At 35.6% G+C, this 22,798-nt stretch overlaps 1 protein-coding gene across 8 annotated transcripts in view; it reads left to right on the top strand.

The window, feature by feature from the left end:
* NCOA1 (nuclear receptor coactivator 1) overlaps positions 1–22,798 on the top strand; it is a 189,602-nt gene that overhangs the window by 121,712 nt on the left and 45,092 nt on the right. For all 8 annotated transcript variants that reach the window (XM_008570619.1, XM_008570620.1, XM_008570618.1 and 5 more), the window contains 6 exons: positions 2,695–2,874; positions 4,414–4,509; positions 5,611–5,751; positions 13,998–14,145; positions 15,442–16,762; positions 19,906–20,086. In XM_008570619.1, coding sequence (XP_008568841.1) covers positions 2,695–2,874; positions 4,414–4,509; positions 5,611–5,751; positions 13,998–14,145; positions 15,442–16,762; positions 19,906–20,086 — 2,067 coding nt within the window. The remainder of the gene's footprint in view (positions 1–2,694; positions 2,875–4,413; positions 4,510–5,610; positions 5,752–13,997; positions 14,146–15,441; positions 16,763–19,905; positions 20,087–22,798) is intronic.

The raw sequence follows: 22,798 nt of genomic DNA, 5'->3' as shown, positions 1-22,798 counted from the left end.
ATATCAGAGTGGTATTTATCCTTTTAAAGAGGAATCATGTGGTGAACTAAAGAAAGCAATTGCATGAAGATTAGGTAAAACTGCTTTCTAGCTAGATAATCTAAACTGCCCTGCTTCCACACACAAAGTATTGAGCTTTGTCAGAGCTTTATACCTCTAGTCTAGATATATCCTCTTGTTTCTGTTCAAAAGAGAGCAAAGAACATTGTATTTGTGATGCTATTATCTCTTTCCATGGAAATGTAGCTCAATACTTACTGTTTAAAAGAATATTTTGGTTCAAAAAAGTTGTAAACTCTGCCACAGTAAGTTAATTTGAATAACTTAAATGAAATCTAATTAATCGAATGAAATACAGGCGTCTAGAAAGATTACCTAAAATATTTACAAACATATATTGTAGGAGCCTATATGTTTGGACTGCCACAGTAAGTTAATTTGAATAACTTAAATGAAATCTAATTAATCGAATGAAATACAGGCATCTAGAAAGATTACCTAAAATATTTACAAACATATATTGTAGGAGCCTATATGTTTGGACGTGATCTTGCTGTTAATTAGTAGTATTAGTAGTATTTATTATTGCTCTAAGAAGATGTGATAGTTGACATGTTAATTGTCACCAAAATTACTTGTTTTAGTTGTGGTGATCAACTCTGAACTTTTTTTTTTTTTTGACTTCTCAAAAAGTTTTTCTTACAGTTTAGGTATAATGACTCCTATAGCAGGTCATGAAATTAAACTTCAAAGAAGTGCCTTACTCCTCCTCAGTACTCTCTGTTCTTCTCTTGTCTCTTTTGCCTACCCTGACTCCTAACCACCTCTCTGCCCCTTTTTGTTTCAACATCCTCTTTCCTTTTGCCAGAACTGAGTGTAATTAGATATTTAGTTGAATTTCCTCTAGCAACATTTAGCAAGATGCTTTCTTTGCAAATACCTTCAGAAAGTTGAATTTGTACCTTATAACTGAGTAGATTAGGGTAAACATCATTCAAGCCAAGCTATAAACAAAAATTTAAAACAAACCATTTTTTTATCAAAGGGTCTATTTACTTTAGTTGGACAAGATGCTTTCTTTGCAAATACCTTCAGAAAGTTGAATTTGTACCTTATAACTGAGTAGATGAGGGTAAACATCATTCAAGCCAAGCTATAAACAAAAATTTAAAACAAACCATTTTTTTATCAAAGGGTCTATTTACTTTAGTTGGAGAATTTTACTGAGACTTAGACAACTTAATCAGTTTATCCAGTACACAAGAGAATTCTAAAAATGAATAAATATGCTAATTTTTACATTTCCTCCCCTCCCCTTTTCCTTCCACTTTTTGGCATATGTGCTCTAAAAGTGGAGTGGGGGTGGGGGTGGGGGTGGGAAGCTTTGGCCAGAAATCCTATATAAACTAATTCTGACATGCATATAAAATGTTATCTATAGCTCTTTGTTTTCCACATTGTTCCCTCAGTGGAATAGAAACTTATTTCTTCTCTGAGAAGAGTAGTATGTCTTTCTAGTAACTGGGGACCTGAAACAATTGTGTCTACTAAAATCACTGTTTTGATATTTGAATTATAGTGTCAAAAGATCTTATGTGTTTTATTATAGAATTTTAGAGTGTAAATGACTTTAGAGATAATGAGGTGGATCTCTTTATTTTAAAGATGGGCAACTAAGAATCAGGATTAATTAATCCAAAACTCACAGCTAGCTAATAGCAGAATCCAAAACTACTTACTCCATTTTAATCTTGTTTCCCTGATTTCTTCTAACAGTGTAGAGTGATGAGATGGAAAAAGGGAAAAAGGGTCAATGGATAGTATAAGGTAAGAAAACATTTAGGAATGGTGAGAGAGCAGCCTTAAAAATCCTCTGATTACCTCAGGACCACCATGGTTTGAATATGACACTGTGACTAGGAAATCATGACCCACCATACCACATTGATTCTTACCTGAAATATACAGGCATCTTTTCTATAACTGCATCCAATTTTCTTATACTGAATGAGGTAACATTTCTTTTTTATCAATCTTTGTTATGTAACAACTCATCCACTGCATTTAAGGCATTGTAGCATATGAACTATGCTAGTTAAATAAATTAAAGCACAAAAGAAAATGGTTACATTTTCCAAATGTATGAATTTTCATAAACCAAGATTGCTCTCTACCTAGTCTAAATATTTTTTGAGTCACAGATTCCTTTGAGAAACTTGAATCTTTTCCCCAAAAAGATGCACACATGTACAAATCCTATCCTTAAGAATCTAAGATTGCCACGTTAAAACCCCTACTTAACAATGTCCCAGTGGTTTTAAATCATTTTTTCATGACAAAGTATAACTGGAAACAACAGAAAAGCTCATTGATTAACAGCTGTAAAATTCTGAGGAAAAATAGTAAGTTTTAATTTTGTCTTTTTTTATAAGTACGGCTAATGAATTAGGGTATTTGAGGAGGGATATCTTGTACATTTTCTTGGAAGTGTTACAATCTTCTAATTGGTAGACATTTAGATTTGCTAAAGAACATAAGTATCGTGTTGCCTGAAGATAATATTAGATCTGAAGGAGTCTGTTCTTTAATCTGAGTATCTAATTGAGCAGACGGCTTAAAGTATGTCTTTTCTGTCTTTGGAGTTTGTACTTTTTTGCCTTATTGATAGACACATAATCAATTTTTCTTCCCCAGTCAATGGAGTTCCTTGGCCTCAGGAGGCAACAAGACGAAATAGCCATACCTTTAACTGCAGGATGCTAATTCACCCTCCAGATGAGCCAGGTGCCGAGAACCAAGAAGCTTGCCAGCGGTATGAAGTAATGCAGTGTTTCACTGTGTCACAGCCAAAATCAATTCAAGAGGATGGAGAAGGTAAAGCAAAGGATCATTTTAAAGTGTTTGCTTTTTCTATGACCTTAAGAAATAGGGAGGTAATCAATTATAACCTGCCTTTTTTGGTTAGTATTTTTGATTATTATATTGCACATCATAATAGCTACTCAATTTACTATGTATTTCTTATTACTTTTTAAAAAAATTACTAACATGTAGAATCACCCCTTTAATATGCCCCCAATTCTGTTTTAAGCTGGCATTCCCACAAAATGTCAAATAATTCAAACCAACTTGCTGTCTAGAAATAAGAGATGTAACTAACTGCTGCCACTTGGAAATGTACTAGATGCAGCAGGCTGTTAAACAGCTTTGATTTTTAGAAAGTTCAAGTTTACAGTGTAGGGAACGTTGGAGAATAGAGTTGGCATTTTTCAGGCTATACAAGGTAATTTATAAAGAGAAAACTTGTGAACAGATGAAAACATAGCTGAAGCTCTGATATGAACATGATAACATGGAATTAGTTAAATATGTGACAGTGGGTAAGTTTTCCATGTACACTTAGACTGAGCTAAGTTTAGGAATACCACAAATTGGGAACTAGAGTAAGGACCAGGGAAGGTAGTAGACAAGATGTTGGTCAGCTGCAAAAAAGGCCAGGTATGTAGCAGGTCTCACCGTGAAATGGAGGTCACAATCAACTGGGGACTTTTCACAAAATACACCTACCTGCCCAAGTCTTTTATGATTAAAGTTCATTTTTAGCTGCGTGATATAGTGTGTAACACCCTCAAAACAAAATTTTGGAATGGGACTTCAAAAAACTTGTGTGTCCTTCGAAACATAAAGTCCTCTATTAAGAGCAAAATAATACTTCTTCAGAAGTTAAAGGTTGCTTTTCTCTTATGATAATTATTATCTGCACAGGGGTTATAAGAATAATCTTTGTAGCCATAAGTACTGATGAGTATAGTAAATTGCCTACAAAACTCTATTTTAAAAAACATTGTGTTGCTTAAATCTAACCCAAACTCCTGTTTCTAGTTGTTGTTATCTGAGTACATGAGAGGCACGTGTCTCCTCTAGTTTGCGTAAGAGCATTCAGTGGGAAGGAATAATTTATGCTAACTAGCTCTCTACCTGTAGCTGCCAGTTTTTGGTTGCCAACAACTTTATTTTATTTTTATTTATTTATTTTTTTTCCTTTTTGTCTTTTTTTGTGACCGGCAATGGATCGCAACCCTCAGTGTCGCGCCCGTACCGGATCGGGACCGGCAACGGGATCGCAACCCTCGGTGTTGCGCCCGCACCTCGCTCAGCCAGTGAGCGGCCGGTTTGTACGTGGGATCCGAACCCTCGGTGGGAGTGCTGTCGCACTCCCAAGCGGCGCACTGTAGAAGTGCGCCACCGGGCCAGCCCTAACAACTTTATTTTTAATATACTAGTAGATCAGAGTGATTCCAATATTATGTTAGGTCCTGTAACATGTATTTGTAAAAACTGTTAATGGCAATTGATATATGTAAGCCATTTTCTACCCTCTTTCTTTCAATTTCCCCTTCTTGTTTTGGACAGATTTTCAGTCATGTTTGATTTGTATTGCACGGCGATTACCTCGGCCTCCAGCTATTACGGGTGTAGAGTCCTTTATGACTAAGCAAGATACTACAGGTACTAACCGTAAAGTTCATAATGTTACATAGTTAATAATGTGACTATGCCCATAAAACTAATTATATCCAAAATGTTATGTCCCCCTCTTCTATGATATTCAGCCTCTGCTCACTAGTCTTATATAGGAAACATTTTAAATGGTGGTCTTGATATTGTACATTTTATTATTATTATTATTTTTTTTTTTTTTGTCTTTTTCCGTGTCCGGCAACGGTTCGCAACCCTCAGTGTCGCCCCCGCACCGGACCGGGACCGGCAACGGGATCGCAACCCTCAGTGTTGCCCCCGCGCCTCGCTCAGCCAGTGAGCGGGAACCGGTCTGTATGTGGGGTGTGACTATGGGATTGCATAAAAACTATAATAAAACAGGTCTGAATAATCACAAACTAGATTAACTGGCCCCTGATTAATTGAGAAGTAACTTTACCTGAATTCTCTCATAGCCATTTACGAAATTTGGTCAAACACCAAATAATAATAATAATAGCAAATTACCAGTAAATTTTATAAAGCATATGTTCTGTATGCACAATGCCTAGTAGATCGTAATGTTTTCACTTATCTTTTTCTGATTTAACTTTTCTTCCTTCAGTCTTTTTCTTAAATGCAGTATTGCCTACAGCCCAATAGGAGGTAGATAGGGAAAGGCTTGCTTACTTTCTTATATTCTCTGCACTTCATTATTGGAAATTAATTTAAACAAAAACAATATATTTCATTTCTGCCTCTCCTTCCCCAGTAAGTGATCCATTCGGTCATCAGTACATAGAGAGTAGGATCCAAAATGTGAGCCAGAGGAGTTTGACTGCATTAGTGTCAGCAGCTCAAGTTGTTATGGTGTGACTTTAATACTTGACTGGAATTGAATTTTAGAATATGACATACTAGTACATAACACACTCCAAGACCAAAACAATTTTTTATCATGTCACTAATATACTCCATTACTATATGTGATAAAAATGGTGCTTTTTCATGCTTTTGTCTATTGAGCATTTGGAGGGAAAGAATATTCCTTAGGAGCAGTTGTTGATTTTGAAATATAGTTGATTTATATCAAGAGGCTATCATAATTGTAAACTTTTATTCTTTGTATAGGTAAAATCATCTCTATTGATACTAGTTCTCTGAGAGCTGCTGGCAGAACTGGCTGGGAAGATTTAGTGAGAAAGTGCATTTATGCTTTTTTCCAACCTCAGGGCAGAGAGCCATCTTATGCCAGACAACTGTTTCAAGAAGGTAAAATTTTCTCTCTCAGTTACTTCCATTAACTTTATTAATACTGAATAGTTTGTATAGAATTTATGGCTTGATAAGTATTTTCTCCAAATTACCATTTTTACAATAATCAGTTCTGGGAAAGGAAGAAATGGGTAAGCAAAGTAATTCATGAGTGGATCCGGAAATTTGGGATTGCACATTCTAAAGAACAGGACGTCATGTGGTGATCACTCATTCATTCATCCATTCATTCAGCAGACATGTGTCAAGTTCTTAACATACATCGAACACTGTATAAGGCTCCAAGATACAGAGATGACTAAGTAGCAGAGTTTGCCTTTAAGGAGCTCATTATACATTAGGAGAATATATGACAACTCTAAAGATAAACATAACATGGGCTATAATAGAGGTATAATCAAAGATGAAAAAAATTAATTGTGATTTGGGAAGTCAAGGATGACTTCAGAGAGGAAGTGGTATTTTGTCTAGCTCTTGAAGATTCCCAGCAAAACAAGCATATCAAAGTGTTTCTGGATAATACAGAGATCAATATCATGTGTGTTTACTTCATGATTGTTGTCAGCACCATGCTCAACCAGTGAGCAAACCGGCCATCCCTATATGGGATCCGAACCCGTGGCCTTGGTGTTATCAGCACCGCACTCTCCCAAGTGAGCCACAGGCGGGCCCCTTACTTCATGATTGTTGTAGCACTTGTATCTTCTGATTCAGGTTGACTTTTCAAGTCAAAAAATATGTCTTATGAAACTATTAATTATTGGATAGCTGCTGTGTCTTAGTAAGTACTGTGGGAGTATAAAACAAGTATATTCCCTGCCCTTAAGGAATTTAACAGTATTATAGGAAAGGTAAGGAAAGTTATTTGAGAGTTACGGCCAGAAATTTAACAGATGTTCAGATTTAAGGGATTTTGATGTCCTTTAAAAATATTGTTATATTATTATTTTAGCCTAATATTCCATTCCAATGTAATTTATTCTCTAATCTCTAATTAGTTTCTTTGTTAAGAGGCTCTTTCTATTGCTCTTACTGAAAAATAGTTTAAAAATATTTTTTGTTATTCTGTCATTCTTAATTTTAACATTTTCCCATAACATTAGATTTTCTTCATTTACAGATGATTTTCCATTCATTACATTTTAGGTCAACTACTTCCTAGTAGTATGTGAAAGAAATAGCTTGATTTTTTTTTCAGGAAGCCATATATATAAATCTCACAGTCCTGGTTACTTCTGGGCCAGCTGCCTACAAACTTATGGTTCTGCAGTGGTATCCTTACTAGACTCTTGCTACCCCCAAGATTGTATTTCACTGGGTACAGCCAAGTATTTTTTTAAAGCTCCCCAGGCAATCCTGAAGTGCAGCCAGGTGGAAACCATTACAATAAGTAACCAGTGCCATCCATGAGGTGTGAACTTTGTGACTTCCTCTACCAAGAATGGCACTTGACTTTTGCATAGGTTTGGGACTCAGAGCACTGTCTCCACTCACTGACTTAAGTGCTAAAGTATATGGTACTCTTTGATCTTTGCCTTAAGTTTATAAGTTGGACCTCCCAAGTCTTAACTTAAAAGACTTAATTTTATTTGCCTGTAATTTATATACATTTCCACCAAGGCAAAGCAGGTGTAGATTATTGTCTCATCATTCAAATGACTAGTCTTCCCATAGATGTGACTAAGCGACCATTTAAGGTGTCTGTTTCTAAATTATCAGAATTCTCCACAAAATAGATTGGTTAAAAATATAATTAGTAAATAATCTGTCATTAATATATAAGCCGAAAAAATAGAGTAAAATGTGAAGAAATATAATTCCCATTAGTCATTTCTTAATGTCTTCTCCTTCCACTTTTTTTAGAAAAAAAAATTCCTCAATAGAAATAATTTGTATTTTTCTTAGAATTAAGTTGTCCGGATTTCACATAACTCCGATTCTAGTGTTTTGGAAATTCAGGACAATTTGCCAAACAGCTTTCATGGATTGAGCACATCTTTTCCTCGTAGTTTATATTCAGCAATATCCAGCCCGGTAAAAGAAAATGTGGTCGGTGAAACACTTACTTGAGAATCACCTGTTAAAGATGCTGACCTGCTGAATTAAAATCTCAGAAGAGGGCCCAGATATCTTAACAAGCCTCGAAGGTAGTGCTTTCGTTTGAGAAACAGTGGTCTGTAAAGAATAGAGGAAGATGTCACTTGGATTTGCGGCTTCCTTGCTGCCTCTTACTCAGGGACAATGTATACAGAGTGAGACAAATTATGCCGCTATATCCTTGATTTTGTGTAAAGCTTTACAGTGATTGATATTTAGACAAGAAATCCTCCATCTGTCCTCTTTTTTCCTGCCCATTAACTTACTCTTTCAAGGCAGCAGATGGGATAAAAATCCTAATATGCATCAAAGATTTTAGTTCTGGGCCGGCCCGGTGGCGCACTGGATAGTGCGCCGCTTGGGAAGCGCGGCGGCGCTCCCGCCCGAGGGTTCGGATCCCACATACGGACCGGTTCCCGCTCACTGGCTGAGCGAGGTGCGGGAGCAACGCCGAGAGTTGCAATTCCGTTGCCGGTCCCCGGTCCGGTACGGGGGCAACACTGAGGGTTGCGATCCATTGCCGGACACGAAAAAAATCAAAAAGAAAAAAAAAAAAAAAGATTTTAGTTCTGGGCCGGCCCGGGGGCGCACTGGATAGTGCGCCGCTTGGGAAGCGCGGCGGCGCTCCCGCCCGAGGGTTCGGATCCCACATACGGACCGGTTCCCGCTCACTGGCTGAGGGAGGGGCGGGAGCAACGCCGAGCGTTGCAATTCCGTTGCCGGTCCCCGGTCCGGTACGGGGGCAACACTGAGGGTTGCGATCCATTGCCGGACACGTAAAAAGTCAAAAAGACAAAAAAAAAAAAAAAAAAAGATTTTAGTTCTAACTTAGTTTTTCAGCAGCTTTTGACAGAGACAACTCATGAACTGCTTTTAAAGGGAGCTTACTGTTTTATGTTCTGGAGTCAAATTTGAAAATGCATATCAGAGGGTACTTCAAAAAGTTCGTGGAAAAATAGAATTAAAAGATAATATGAATCTTTCTATGAATTTTTTGAAGTACCCCAATATGTAGGAGTACTCAGTATGGACTAGCTTAGAGCCATGGTTCTACACTGAGGAAATGGGTATAAAGATTCCTTGAGGAACTTTTTAAACTAGGAAAAGGTCCACGCAACTGGTTTGGAAAAGGTTCCTAGGTTTTGTTCAATTCAGAATCATTACTTTAAAGAAAGACCTAGGTTGTAATGCTTCCCAATGTCCCTGAGAAGATAGATTCATCTAGGGCAGTTGTTAAATCAGTTATCTGGACCCAACCCCACACTACTGAATCAGAGTCTATAGTCTCAGATGTTGTCTTAAAAAGAAGCTTGGAAACATAAACCTAGGTTCCACAGGACATTAATAGACATAACTAGGAAATGATGTCTTATGCTTAAAGTTTGGGTAATGCTTCAGTCTCCCACTTCTGGGGATTCATAAAACGTATTTAAGATATTTAAGTTTCTGAGAAGTTGTACAGTAAAGATATCTTTTAAACTTTGTTACCCAGACTTATTTTTCCACAGAGTTTTTTTTTACTATAGCTCATCTAGCAGCAGTTAGGGAAAGTAGTAGTCATGGGAAATGCTGGACTACATAGCCTAGAAACTAGTTTTATGAAGATTCTACTTACCTATTTACAGTGATGTAATGGATCATTTCTTGTCTTTGAAATGTCCATGATAGGGCCGAGCCTGTTCCGCACTCGGGAGAGTGTGGCGCTGGGAGCGCAGCAGCGCTCCTGCCGTGGGTTCGGATCCTATATAGGGATGACCGGTGCGCTCACAGCACTCACTGGCTGAGCGCGGTGCGGCCGGTCTCAAAAAGGACAAAAAAAAAAAAAAAAAGAAAGAAATGTCCATGATATATAGTTATAATAAAAAGTAGGCTAGGAAAGCACAGCATTTATAGTACAATCTCACTCTTGTATATATTTCTGTTTATCAAATTCTAGAAGATTAACAAAATGTTAACAGTAGTTATCTCTGAGGGATAGGATTACAAATGACTTTACTTATTCTTTATCTCTCTATTATTTTAACTTTATAATCACAAAATAAAGCTATTCTAATTTTTTAAAAAATAGCATTAGTCAGAGTTGGAAAGGGGTTTATAGTACAAGAACTTTGGAAGCATTGCTATAAAACATAAGTACCCATGTTAATGATTAACCAGAATGTTCTTTGAGACTTGTGTAAAGGGGTTAATTCCAGTCCACATAACAGAGTTAACTGAAAATCTTTTTATGTCAAATTTTGTTGAACATATTTAAAATACAAGTTTACTTTCCTCTTATAGAAAATTTAATATACTAAATAGAGTTTATTCATTGGTGATTGAAAATCTTAGAACACCTAGGGGTAATTTTTTTTCTTTACCTAATAAGAATTTTTTGGTTTTTTTTATTGCATTCTTTCTGCATGTATCTAGGGAAATGCCAAAAAAGAAAAAGAAAAAGAAAGAAAAGAAAAGAAATTTCTGTCAGCATTAACCTGTAGTACCTGGCCACACATTTTATACCTGCCCATTTGGTTAACATCAGTAAGACATGCTTGTTTGAGATTATCTCAGCACCAAATTGGGAGGGATCAAAAACCCAAATAGCTCTACTTCTACAGATGCTGTGACCAGGGAAAATTTGATGTTTTTTGCTTGGTTGCTCTGCCGAGGCTTATTCTAAGGAGAAAAAACAAAACAAAACAGTTGTGTTAAAGGTTCTATGGAGGATTTCTGGGGTGTCAGTAATACTCCTTCAATATTATCCATTCCCACTAAACATTCTAAAACGTTTAGAAGTGGATCAAAATGCTAGCTGTATAGCTGGCAGATCTAGATCAGAAAACAAGGCCAGGACTTGTGATCAAAATGGGATTCCAAAACTAAACCTTGAAACCCACTTAGGGGAAAATTTGGTGTGCAGAGCAGATGTTTATCCAACCAATGCCGTTAAAGTATTGTGGCTACCTTACTTAACTCTTTGTTCAAAATATCAGGGATTGTTATAAAGGAGTGAAGCTACAGGCATAAATGGTGTCTAGGAATTGACTGAATGTAGTATATGACGTAGGTTATATGTACTTTAGAAGCTGTTATTCTTTCTTTTTTCTTAGTGTTTATTCAGGGACTATTCATTCAATACCTGCTATATGCTAGGCTTCATGGTTGATGCTATCTCACAATATTGCTGGCTCCATTTTAGTGATGAGTAAATCGAGATGGGCCAACATTAATTTGCATTAAGTCCTAAACTTGTAAGTGACAACATCAGAAGTCAAGCTTGAATCTGACTCCTAGGTTCTTATTCTCTTCATTGATCCATGCTGCCTTCCTGTTTACCTCTTCATCTGAATGATTATCCACTAGAATTTTAGTTAGCTGGAGAGTCTTATTGAGTTCTAATTAATTGAAGTTTTGCTGTATTAAATTTTTCTCATTTGAAAGAATGGCTGTGTGAATTATAATGTGGTGAGTCTTATTCCACACATTGTCATCCAAAATAAATAATCTAACTTCAAATCTTAAAGTGTGATAATTTTCTTGTGTTAAATTATTAGGGTTCCCTACATTTCAGAATTTTTACTAGTTTAGATATAGTCTTACAAGTTTAGACATCATAATTAACCAAAAGACATGGATGTTTCCATAATCAGCATTAAATATCTTAATGTTCCCATGTTAGCCTGAGTTTCTGTTCTTTCTTATATTATTGGGCTCGTCAATAAATCAAGGAATTTCTCTTCATTAATTTCCATTGTAAAAGTAAGTCTAGATTCTTATAAGAGCAGAAACATAAATTGAGATATAAGTATTTAAGAACATAGCTAAGAATGGAAATCTGTTCTTTAAAGAAAAATAATGGCAGTTGATAACAAGTCAATATTAATCTAGTTAGATGAGATTCAAATTGAGGATCAATCAGCCAGTACTTACTGGATGATTTTTTTGTAAAGATTTGATGGAGAGTGGAAAACAAGAATAGGACACAGTATCAGCCCTTATGTTATTCTAGCTAAAGCAGAAAAATAAATGTGTAAAAGTTATTTAACTCCTATTTAAAGAGATACAGAAGAAATGTTTAGGAAATAATAAGTAATAAGGTTGCAAATGCAAGTTGAAGTCAGATTGGAGCTGTGCTGTCCAATATGATAGCCACTAGTCACATGTGGCTATTGAGTACTTAAAATGTAGCCTGTGTGGCTGAGGAACTGAATTTCAAATTTTATTTAATTTTAAATGTAAATAGCCACATGTACCTAGCTGGTAGTTACCATATTGGACAATGCAGCTACATAGTGAACAGGAAGTGAGTGTTTTCCAGCAGAATGAAGCCATCCTGAAGAGCAATCAATAATGATGAGGAAATGGATAAAATGCCATAAGCAAAATAACGTGAAATATCTTGCCTGTCTTGTCTGTCCCTTTCTACTTCTTTAACTTTATCATCCCAAGGTAATCATTTATTTTAAAATGCCACTTTGTGGTTGAAGTTGTATTTTCCAAAATATATTGTTAAAAAATATTAACAATTGGCATTGTTAATATATTTTTAGGATTTACTATAGCAAACATTTACTTATATCCTTCTACAAAAATTATCAGTGTCCATTAAGGACTCATTTTCATCCTTTATTATTTCATTAGGTACTAAATTTCTTCATGCATTACATTTGGTAAATGTGCCAATGATTCAGCTAGATAGGTAAGGAATATGGTTGGTTGGGTTTAAGTCTTAATCATTTCAATTAAGTTTATATCCTGGTTTTGGTACTTAAGCAGATTTATTATGGCATAGATTTACAACAGACTACAAAGGTACTTCAAAAAACTCATGGGAAGATTCATATTATCTTTTAATTCTCTTTTTTCACAAACTTTTTGAGGTACCCTTGTATGCTTTCTTCAGTTGTACTGTATACACAAGATAATAAACTAGAGCATGTCTTTCTCTTTATTTCAAGTAATACGGAGCTTCAGATGTATTTATTAACTGGCCATTTTAAGTCTCTTTCACATGTCCTTTAAAATGTAACTGAAGCCCTTTCTGAAATGTTTGAAAAATAGGACTAATAATAATAGTGGTTTGTGGTAGTAATTCTTGTGTTACAATGGATATGATTTTTAATTTTGATATAGCTGAATCTATTAAAACTTTCCTAAAATAGAATACTATTTGTATTGCTAAAACATCAATGACATTATGTTACTTAGTAGTCTGGTACAGCCCTTACATATTAATAAACACTATTTGGTTAGGATTTTCTGTGCTGGGCTTTAGTAAAGATTAGCAAAGCTTTAAGACAAAAGTAAATTATGTTGTTTATAAAGTGATTCGACTGCCTTAACTTGGTTTTTGTTCCTTATGTAAGCCATTATTGGCTTTATCTTAATTCACTTACTAAACTTCAAAATTTCAAACATTAAAAATAATATGTATACATATGAATATAATAATTTATCAAATGGGACCTTAGTGATTCACATTCCTGAGTGAAAAATTAAATATGAATATTAGCTAAGGAACTCTGTAAACCATTCAAAACTTAGAGGGTGAATTTTATGGTATATGGTTATATATCAAGAAAGCTATTACAATCAGCCAGCAAAAGGAAAACAAAACAAAATAAAACTTGTTAAACATAATACAGAAAGTGAGGGGAGAAAATTACTTCTTCTTATTTTTAATGGAGACTTAATAAATTTAAAGAGCCGCCCCATTATAGGGAAAGATTATGGTTGACATTTTCCGGGTTTGGAATTTCTTCATAATCATAACTTATGTGAGGAGACACCCATTCAAGCAGGACTAAGTTAAAACCTGTCATCAAGTGGTACATTTCAATTGGAATCATTTTTCCCCCTCCGATATCTGCTAAAGATTATGGTTGACATTTTCCGGGTTTGGAATTTCTTCATAATCATAACTTATGTGAGGAGGCACCCATTCAAGCAGGACTAAGTTAAAACCTGTCATCAAGTGGTACATTTCAATTGGAATCATTTTTCCCCCTCCGATATCTGCTATGTTTGAACTATTCTTTGAGTCTGAATGCAGTTTGGGAGGGCATTTAAAATGAATTTGTAGGTAGAAATAAGGCTGATAACTCTCCTTTGCCCAATGTACAAGTGTCAGAATTTTAACTAGGTTTCTTTTTTGTTTGAAACAGTGATGACTCATGGCACTGCCTCCAGCCCATCCTATAGATTCATACTGAATGATGGGACAATGCTTAGCGCCCACACCAAGTGTAAACTTTGCTACCCTCAAAGTCCAGACATGCAACCTTTCATCATGGGAATTCATATCATCGACAGGTACTACTTATTTGGAGAGCTTCATATGAAATAAGTCAGTAGACATATCTCTTCTTAGAGAAAAGTTTTATACTCTTGATGACTAGAAAACAAATTCTAAATTGGGCATAAAACTAGTGTGATGAGTATATAATCAGTATATTTGTATTGGGTTTTGTAGTTTGTCTCCTATGCAGACTTTGTTGTACATAAAAGGAGACAGGAAAGGTGAGGCTGAAAATATGTAAAACCAAAAAGGTGGCTAAAAACTTACGATTTTCCATATATGAGCTTATAGGCTTATCAGCGATTTTAGAATTTGTTAACATTGTTGTTTTTATTTTTAAAAGTGCTTTAGTTTCATTAGGGCAAACTTGATGGCTTCTGAGTTCAAGTTGACAGTTTCTCACAAAAACTACAAATCATTAAACTATCAACTTGAGATTTTTGAATGCCATTGCCTCTAATTTGTTCCTCTCTCTAAATATGTTTTGCATTGATATACATGGTAAATTTATGGAACTATTCTTGTATGTTATGACTTATGCAAAGTCCTGTATTTATAACTGTTTAAAATTTAACATTAAAGACGACATTTCCCCTCACTTCATCTTTTCCCCATCTAATGCATTTGCTTATTGGAACATGGTAATACCAGTCACAAATCTGTTGTCATAATTATGAATTTGAGTAAAGAACTAAGTTGAAACCTAAATTCAATATTCTACGTTTTTTTCTAATTTTAGTTTAAATTTTGCTTGTGAGTGGAATTAACACAGTTCTTTTTTTCATTTTGTGATTTCTCTTTCAAAACATCTGCTATGTCTACATATCACCCTTTTTAATTTTTACATCAGTGACACAGTATTTTCCTTACCCACTCTTCCTCTTTGGAATAGTTAAAACCTGTAATAGGGGAGTCATGAATAAGTCCTTTATAAATAGAGGTGTGGGAAGTTTCTCTTTCAACTAAAAGTATTATAGTAATGTTAATTGTTTGTATTAAGTTTAGAGAAGTTTAAGAGTACATATACTGGATTTTTTCCAAGGCCAAGAAAAAATTTTTTTATATAACTGAGACCATTATTATCAAATTTAAGGGTCCATAAGCACTATTTCTTATTAAATGATGCTAATATTTCACAGTGGAACTAACAATCCACTGTTTTTCCTTAATTTAAGGTGATATAGAAGCTCTTTACTTGATAGCTTGCTATATTAATGAGGTTAATGGTCTTGTTTTATAAGGTGCATCATGAAAATATTTTAGTGGAAACAAATGAAGATGTTTGAATAATAATGTCTTTTCCCCCCTAGGGAACACAGTGGGCTTTCTCCTCAAGATGACACTAATTCTGGAATATCAATTCCCCGAGTAAACCCCTCGGTCAATCCTAGTATCTCTCCAGCTCATGGTGTGGCCCGTTCATCCACACTGCCACCATCCAACAGCAACATGGTATCCACCAGAGTAAACCGCCAACAGAGCTCAGACCTTCATAGCAGCAGTCATAGTAATTCTAGTAACAGCCAAGGGAGTTTTGGATGCTCACCTGGAAATCAGATTGTAGCCAGTGTTGCCTTAAACCAGGGACAGGCCAGTTCCCAAAGCAGTAATCCCTCGCTAAACCTCAATAATTCTCCTATGGAAGGTACAGGAATATCCCTAGCACAGTTCATGTCTCCAAGGAGACAGGTCACTTCTGGATTGGCAGCAAGGCCTAGGTTGCCAAACAATTCATTTCCTCCAAATATTCCAACATTAAGCTCTCCCATTGGCATGACAAGTGGTGCCTGTAATAACCCTAACCGATCTTATTCAAATATCCCAGTAACCTCTTTACAGGGTATGAATGAAGGACCCAATAACTCTGTTGGCTTCTCTGCCAATTCTCCAGTCCTTAGGCAGATGAGCTCACAGAATTCACCTAGCAGATTAAATATACAGCCAGCGAAAGCTGAGTCCAAAGATAACAAAGAGATTGCATCCATTTTAAATGAAATGATTCAATCTGACAACAGCTCTAGTGATGGCAAACCACTGGATTCAGGGATCCTGCATAACAATAGCAGACTCTCCGATGGAGACAATAAATACTCTCAAACCAGTCACAAACTAGTACAGCTTTTGACAACAACTGCAGAACAGCAGTTACGGCATGCTGATATAGACACAAGCTGCAAAGATGTACTGTCTTGCACAGGCACTTCCAACTCTGCCTCTGCTAACTCTTCAGGAGGTTCTTGCCCCTCCTCTCATAGCTCACTGACGGAGCGGCACAAAATCCTACACCGGCTGTTACAAGAGGGTAGCCCCTCAGATATCACCACTTTGTCTGTCGAGCCTGATAAAAAGGACAGTGCATCTACTTCTGTGTCAGTGACTGGACAGGTACAAGGGAACTCCAGTATAAAACTAGAACTGGATGCTTCAAAGAAAAAAGAATCAAAAGACCATCAGCTCCTACGCTACCTTTTAGATAAAGATGAGAAAGATTTAAGATCAACTCCAAACCTGAGCCTGGATGATGTAAAGGTGAAAGTGGAAAAGAAAGAACAGATGGATCCTTGTAACACAAACCCAACCCCAGTGACCAAACCTGCTCCTGAGGAAATTAAACTCGAGTCCCAGAGCCAGGTGGGTAATTCCTTGCTTTACAGAATGATTACTCCTAGTTACCTTTTCTATTCTATTTATTCTACTCCAGCCATAGACCAGATTGGATTTAAACTATGTTTTATCCTATCCATTGGATGTATATATTAAGAGGTAAGTGGTTGCAAAATCACAGGATGCCTTCAGAAGTTCTCTTTAAAACTTTAGAGGGCTACAGTGTTAATGTGGTATTCTGAAAAATAGATTTTTCTTTTCTTTTTTTTTCTATAAAATCAGAGTTCACATCTTTGGAGATTTTCAGAAATTACTTCCCTGCCCCCTTCTCCCAGCCCCACCTATTTGAATTCAATTCTCTGAAATTAGAACCTAAGAATCTGTATTTTAAAGAGGCTCCCCAGAGAACTCTGATGTGTAGCTAAGTTTGGGAACCTCTGGTATAAATGAAGTAGGAGAGAAATTTGAGGAAGTAGACAAGGCAACCTAGTCTGACTTGATTTTTATTTTCTTTGAAGCCTTTTCTAAGGCTGTTTTTGTTCTCATCTAATTCTTACCATCCTCAACCCCCATCAGAGAACAGGGACTTGAATATTCTGGGTAGAAAAATATTACCTTTACATAACACACCCTAAAACAGAAGTAAATAAAAATAAACCTTTCTACAAATTGTTATGGATTCAGAACCTCTATATTTAGGATGGGGTGGGGGTGGGTGGAAATTAACAGTCAGCTTCATTTATTGAATAATTGTGGACTCTGAAGGAATATAAGAAAAACAAAAAATACAGTCCCTCCCCTCTAGGAGCTTTCACATTATTTAGAGTTAGAATATAGACATTCATGAAATAGCTGACAATGTATTTACAAAGCAGTTTATCAACAAGACTTCTCCATTGTGAAGCAAGATTCACACTTAGTAGGAATAGGTCTTTCGGTTTCTTGACCCAGCTTGATTTTCTGCCCTCATCTCACAAGTCTCTCTCTTCCCTCAGGCCTGCTGCTTTCTAGGCAGATGAAGGTCCTTGCCATTCCTGGGATAAGCCATGTCTCTCCTAAGCATCTTCTACCTTGCTCTTCTTTCTGTGCCTGCTGAACTTCTACTGATCCTTCACAAACCAAGTCACATAGCATCTCCATAATGCCATCCCCACATAGCCCTAGTTAGACACTTCCTTCCTCTCTACTCTCACAGTGCTTTCTATTGTCTCTATTTACTGTTTGTAGTAACACTGTTTTGATTGTTTCTTCATCTGTGTGCTCTTTGCAAATCAGGCTGTGTGTCTCATGTTTCTTGGTACAACAAAACTAATACTGTTTTTTTTAAACAGAAAAACAGTTTTAAATAATAAGTACAGTTTATTATAACTCTCTTTAATTAACTTTAAAAGTAATAGCTTTATAAAACAATGTCACGTGTATAGTCCTGTTGCATGTGTTTTAGTGCACAGGTGCATACATTTCTGTCAAGTTTATACCTAGGAGTAGAACTGTGGGATCATAAGATATGGGTATATTTATCTTTAGTAGATAATGCCAGTTTTTCTAATGCATGAGAATTCCTTGTTTTTGTTCTTTGTCCTTTTTAATTCTGGTATTGTCAGTCTTTTAAATTTTAGCCATTCTTGGGTATGTGTATAGTATCTCTTAGTTTTAATTTACATTTCCCTGGTAAATGTTCAGTTGTCATCTGGATATCTTCATTTGTAAATTGCCTAGTCTACTCTCTTGCCCATTTTTTTAATGTGTTGCTTTTGCTTATTGACTTGTAAGAGTTTTTTATGTATTTTGGGTATGTGTTCTTTATTGGTTTTATACAGTCATGCACCACATAATAACTACATTTTGGTCAACGACAGACTACATATATGACGGCCATAAAATTATAATGGCCATATAACTTAGGTGTGCAATAGGCTATACAATCTAGGTTTGTGTAAGTACGCTCTATGATGTTCACACAATGATGAAATCACCAAATGACACATTTCTCAGAACATATCCCCATCATTAAGCAACGCATGACTGTACGAGTATTTGCAGATCTCTTCTCCATGCTGTGTCTTGCCTTTTCTTTCTCCTAATGGTGCTTTTGATTAAGTGAAGTTCTTTATTTTAATATAGTTCAATTTGTCGATCTTTCTCTTTATGATTAATGCTTTTTGCAAATGTGTAGCAAAAGACATGTTCAAAAATGTTTACAGCAGCTTTATTTGAATTAGCTAAAAACTGGAAACAACCCCAAAATCCATTACAGTAGAATAATTATATTTTGACATATTCATGCAATAGGATACTATTCAGCAATGAAAATGAATGAACTATTGCTACGTGTGACAATATGTCTGAGCCTCAGAAATGTAATTTTGAAAGAAGTCAGACATTTAAAAAATGCATACATATAATTCTATTAATAGAATCTAGAAACAGAAATTTTAGTTGAATTAAACAATGGAACCCAAAGAGATAGACATTTAATGTTAATTATCTCAAAGTTATCGTAGTGTAATTATATTGTAAAATGAAGGCCAGTTTTCTTCTATATACAACCTCAGACAGATGTAGGCACAGTCAATCTATTCTAGAAGATATGTTTCTTATACTATTATATCCTTAAGTAGGAAATGAACTTTCTGAGATCTTTGGAGCTGATACACCATTTATTAAAAAGTTTTCTAAACTTTAAAAAATTATTTTAAAAAGTTATGTCAATGTAAAGTTTTGGGTGGGGGTTGGAGGGTGCCTGGCCGTTAAGGGGTCATTGTAAATTTAAAGTCATTGTAAATTTAAAGTAAGATATTTTACAAAATTCTGAAATATATGACAGAAAATAAAATCATCATCATCATCATAACAAAGTACTCTTGATACTTCTGTCCAGTTCAATCTTTTTCCTATATATAAAGTTTATACTAAGATACATTACACAGTATTATATGTATATTATATGCTGCAGTATATTAATATTATATCATAAGCATCCATTTTTTTCCCAGTGGAATAGTTAGATCATGTAATTTTAAAGAATCCCTTATCATTCTGATTATTCTTTCTTCATTCTCTCATAGTCACACTTAATTCATAGAGTTTAAAAAAAGCAACTTTTTTTCTATACTGTTCCAGGTGAAAGTGTAGAATAAATTTCTTCTAACTTTGGTTTCCATTCTTAGTTTACAGCTGACCTTGACCAATTTGATCAGTTATTGCCCACCCTGGAGAAGGCAGCACAGTTGCCAGGCTTATGTGAGACAGACAGGATGGATGGTGCAGTCACCAATGTAACCATCAAATCAGAGATCCTGCCAACTTCACTTCAGTCCACCACTGCCAGATCCACTTCCAGGATGAATAGTATGTATGGGAACACTTCATTTTAAATGTTTAGTGATAATGTGGATTAGTACTTTGTCTCTCACCATTATTGCACAGACCTTTTGTTTGTTAAGAGTAAGATATCTTTTTATTAATGCCACTATAAATAATAGTTATATTTAGATAAATGAGTTAACTTTATTCATCTTGTGTATTTTAAATTGCAGCATGACCTCTATCCTTTTGTAATTAATGTTAAGTTGAGCAGTTGATGTTAAGGAGAGCAATTTTGTATTCTTACCAAAAACATCCCATAGTAGGACTTTCAGAAATACAATATTGAGTCAGATTATATTTCCCAAAATGTCTTCCTTGAACATGTGTCCTATGAGTTGCAAAAAGAAAGGATTCCGTGTTAAAATACACTCGGGAAATGCTACATGTCCCAAACATTTCCCTATTGAAGTTTCACAGTGCCTTTTAAAGGTTTTGAGAAGTTCTGTATTAAAGAAACCAGTTTAGATTTCTTTAACACAGCATTTCCCAAACTTTCTTGATTATGGAGTTCATTTTCTCAAGTAATACATGTTACCCCACAGAATGAGTTTTCCATGGAGTGTTGTTTAAAAGACAGCTGTCTCTGTTGTTCTAACCCAGGTTAGCATTTTCCTAATTAAGAGATACTTTGATAGTATAAATATTTCAAATTCATGACGATAGGACTGTCAAATTGTTTCCACTCATCAAATTTTGAAGTTGAAAAAATCATTGGTAATAATTCCATTGTATGACCTTGAAACTAAAGGAAATTAACCAGCTCACTTTCAAAATTTGTTTGGGTTTCTGATCTTAGTCCTGTCCTTCTTCTGATGAAATCAGATGTAGGACTTAATTTATTTCTATCTTACTGAAGCTTTTAACTGCCATGACCCAATTCCTAAAGTTTACCAAGATTTCCAGGCAGCTACAAAGAAGAATCTTGAATCATCTCTGACATCTTAGGAAGCAATATTTTAGCTGACCACAACACTAGAGGGGGAGTGAGGAACCTAGATTCAAGTCTCACATTCACCATTTATTAACAGTGTTACCTCAAGGATGCAGATCTTCTGGGTATTTTTCTCTTTGTCCACAAAATAAGAATTAGATGTAATGACTTTGAAAGTTGCTTCTAATTGAAGCAGAGAGCCTGCAGACTTTGGGTATCAGGCACAGTTGGGGAAACAGTAAGATGATAGGCTGAAAAGAGATAAAATGAAAGTCTGTGTATTAATTGTTTTGGGGTCCTTGTCACCTTCCCCATCCAGTATGGGAGACTGGAATAGTTTTCTCAGGGGACACTGAATGGCCAGAAAGAAGATGTCAGGATGCGGGTATACAAGGGGAGTTCCTTACAGTGTAAAATCTGCCCTGCTATTTAGTCATCCATTGGTGAAGGCTACCAAAAGAGATGAGCCTCAAACTCAGCCCTCACAGTCAGTGTTTTAGAGTATTGACTAAACAGACACCGCCAAGGATCATCAGGACTTTGAGGAAAGTCTGCAACTTGAAAGAGAGCAAAAGAGACAAACGGAAAAAGAGTATGCAATGGAAATATATAATAAGTGTATGGACTAAAAAAAAAAAAAACTACTAAAAATTTTGAAAAGATAAAGATATGTTATCCATGAATAACATGAGAAGAAAAAAGGGACAAAGAACAAGAACTCTTGGAAACTAGATATCAAAAAAAAGATAAAGATATGTTATCCATGAATAACATGAGAAGAAAAAAGGGACAAAGAACAAGAAAGAACTCTTGGAAACTAGATATCAAAGATAAAAAACGTTGAGGGAAATGTGAGAAGATAAACCTGAGGAAAACTTACAGAAAGAACAGAATAAGCAAAAGACAAATGGAAAGTAGGGAAGACAAGTTTAAAGAAATTATAAGATTGACTTAGGAGGGCCAATAATGATTAATAAGAATTCCAGAAACAACAACTATCAAGGGGGAAAAAATGGAAGAAAAGATATTATCAAACAAAAAATTGAGAGTTTTCTGGAAGTAATTGAAGGACATGATTCTGCAAATTGAAATGGCTCAAGAAGTACCCAACCCGAGTGGAAAAAAAAATTACTTGTACAAAAGCTTTTTATCATGTCATTCTGGAACATCAGAGATAAAGACTCTGAAACTTTTCAGATAGATGATGTTAATGGCATACAGTAAAATCAGGAATTTCTTAAAGGTAATGGTGGAACTAGAAGACAAAAGAGCAGTGTTTTATGATTTGAGAAAGAGGACTTTCAACCTTGAGAACAATAACTGGCACTGAACTATGCCTCCCACTATAAATACCTGGAAAAATGAGCAAATATATGAAACAGTTCTTTTCAGACAGCAGACAGTAGGCAGTGTGGGACTGTGATCCTTGTCAGAAGGGGAAACAAACAAGGTGAACTCTACAACCATCCCAGCATTTTTTTTGGAGACATTTATCAAACCAAGTTCAGGTAAGAAGAATCCAAAATGATGATCAATATCATACTTATTGAGAAAATAGAGATCAGATTCAGTGAGACTGGGGTAGCTAGAACTTGCTAGGAAGAGTACCAGAGAGGAGAAGGATATATAGAAAAAGAGCTTCAAAAATCTGTATTACAGGGCCGGCCCGGTGGCGCACTGGATAGTGCGCCACCCAAAAGCAAGCTGGCAGGCCCCAAGTTTTCAAATACAGGAATCATAAATAGAGATTTCATCCAGAGATT

Source organism: Galeopterus variegatus, unplaced genomic scaffold (genome assembly GCF_000696425.1).
Source record: "Galeopterus variegatus unplaced genomic scaffold, G_variegatus-3.0.2 Scaffold620, whole genome shotgun sequence".
Taxonomy (NCBI): domain Eukaryota; kingdom Metazoa; phylum Chordata; class Mammalia; order Dermoptera; family Cynocephalidae; genus Galeopterus; species Galeopterus variegatus.
This window is presented reverse-complemented; position numbering and strand designations above follow the sequence as displayed.